We start from the raw sequence: 2500 nt of genomic DNA on the forward strand, positions 1-2500 counted from the left end.
TACCCTGGATCATAACTATACTAATAAACACATATAAATACAATAGAACTAGTCTATAACCTGGATCATAACTATGATAATAAACATATAAATACAATAGAACTAGTCTATACCCTGGATCATAACTATGATAATAAACATATAAATACAATAGAACTAGTCTATACCCTGGATCATAACTATGATAATACACACATATAAATACAATAGAACTAGTCTATACCCTGGATCATAACTATGATAATAAACACATATAAATTACAATAGAACTAGTCTATACCCTGGATCATAACTATGATAATAAACACATATAAATACAATAGAACTAGTCTATACCCTGGATCATAACTATGATAATAAACACATATAAATACAATAGAACTAGTCTATACCCTGGATCATAACTATACTAATAAACATATAAATACAATAGAACTAGTCTATACCCTGGATCATAACTATATTAATAAACACAGTATTACTATATGTGGGCTATGAGCTCTGATGTAATCCTGTTTCTGTGTGGTGTGTGTGATGACCTTATTTGATCTTTATTTATCTTCATCAAAGTACAGAAAACTCCATAGACAGGGTTCCTTCATTTATACTGTACTACCTGTCTCACTACTCAATGGTTTGACTCTGTAGGACAGACAATTCAATTCAATTCAAACTTTATTCCAGACTCACAGGGGGTCCATATATCATACAGTTAAAAACAAACAACATTTAAGAAAGTAAAAAAATAAAAATATATAAAAACACATCATATAGACAAGGACATACTATTACATACAAATATCCTCAATAATACAATTCCTGGACTCATCCAGGCGAGACATGAACCCATACATGGAGTGCCATAAGAGAGCCTCACAGGTGTGAATTCCCTGTGTCACAAATAAGTGGCTGGCACTATGCCATCTGGGGACCTTAAGTAGAATCCTCAAGGCGTCATTGTATGCTACCTTGAGCCTCCTCTATGCTACCCTTCTTGTAAGAGCACCACAAGAAGGCTGTATACATGGGAGTGCAAAATGCTTTAAATAGAGCACATTTAACATGATCTGAACACATGCTGAAAGGCTGGAAAAGCCAATTTCTTATCATCCTTACTTCTCACAATCATGACACTACTTTTTTTGCATTATATATAATGTCATGGTCAGTGCCATACTTAGAGCAAATTTTCAGTAGCTGTTGTAACCCGCCACTGTACGGACTGAGTACAACCAGGTCATCAGCATACATCAGGTGATTGATGATAGAGTTACCTACCAGACAGCCCGTATTTCACTTATTTAATTCAACTGATAGATCATTCATATAGACGTTAAATAAGACAGGAGACAAGATCCCCCCTTGGCGTACCCCATTGCTAACAGAGAATTGGGTGGATAATGCATTACCCCATTTTACATCCATTTTCTGATTTGCACACCAAAACACCAGTATACGTACAATGAGCCTTGGTGTGCCTCTATCAAGCATTTTCTGAAACAGTTTTAAGTGGTTGATCCTATCAAATGCTCGAGATGCATCAATGAAGCAGAGGAAAACAGTGGAATTATGGTTACTGTAGTTGGCAATTAACTCAGTGCAAATATGCATAAGTCTGTTCTGTGTTTCTTTTTAAATCCACACTGGTTGTCTGCAGTCAGGACATACAGTTCCAGGCGCACAAGCTGGATTCTCTCCAAGACTTTGGAGAGGATTCTTGCCAGAGCGAATGGCCTGTAGTTGTCAATGCTGTTTAGTTTCCCTGCCTTGTCTTTAACACATTAACCGCCAAGAACGTAGTCCTATGGTCCGTCTTCAGTGGGAGACGCAGGCAGATGTCGGCGATGTATGTAAACAAAGCAGAGCTCACTGTTATGGATTTTAACAAGGTCTATGGCGACGTGAAAAATACAACAAAAAAACCTTGGCACTGGTGAACATCCTGAGATTAGCCCTTGGCGGTGGATGTGTTAATGACAGGTACTAATTGCACAGAAGTAATTGCTTCTGGTAGTACACCATGACCCATCAGTCCTGTGAAACACAGAGCCAAAATTGAGCAGATTTTGTTGCTAGCAAATTTTAGATGTTCTGCTGTTATGAGATCCATGCCACAAGCCTTATTGTTGTCTAACAACCTGATGGCATCATCCACTTCATCAGACCTGATCAGTACATTTTCTGATGGATCAACCTGACCTACTGCCACGGTGCCACTTCTTACACAGTTAAATAATTTGTGACAGTGTTTCCTCCATACTTCAGCAATTTCAACAGGGCCACAAGCACCCTCTATGTTAGAGGGTAATGAAGTTATCAGGCAAGATTCAGATTCAGATCACAGATTCAGCTGTCAATCACGTCTTTTCCAGGTGGCCAACGGAGATGACCCGTGGACAGGGGGCGGGACTTATCCCGCTGAGGGAGCAGGGGGCCAAGGATATGCACCCACACAGCAAGGTAACACACACACACACACACACACACACACACACACACA

General features: G+C 39.0%; 1 protein-coding gene across 4 annotated transcripts in view; it reads left to right on the top strand.

The window, feature by feature from the left end:
• The window catches only part of LOC311041151 (sorting nexin-9-like), a 47393-nt gene that overhangs the window by 18170 nt on the left and 26723 nt on the right, over positions 1-2500 (top strand). For all 4 annotated transcript variants that reach the window (XM_084051664.1, XM_084051665.1, XM_084051666.1 and 1 more), the window contains exon 5: positions 2373-2460. In XM_084051664.1, coding sequence (XP_083907790.1) covers positions 2373-2460 — 88 coding nt within the window. The remainder of the gene's footprint in view (positions 1-2372; positions 2461-2500) is intronic.

Source organism: Gymnoscopelus microlampas (genome assembly GCF_963454915.1).
Source record: "Gymnoscopelus microlampas genome assembly, chromosome: 24".
NCBI lineage: Eukaryota > Metazoa > Chordata > Actinopteri > Myctophiformes > Myctophidae > Gymnoscopelus > Gymnoscopelus microlampas.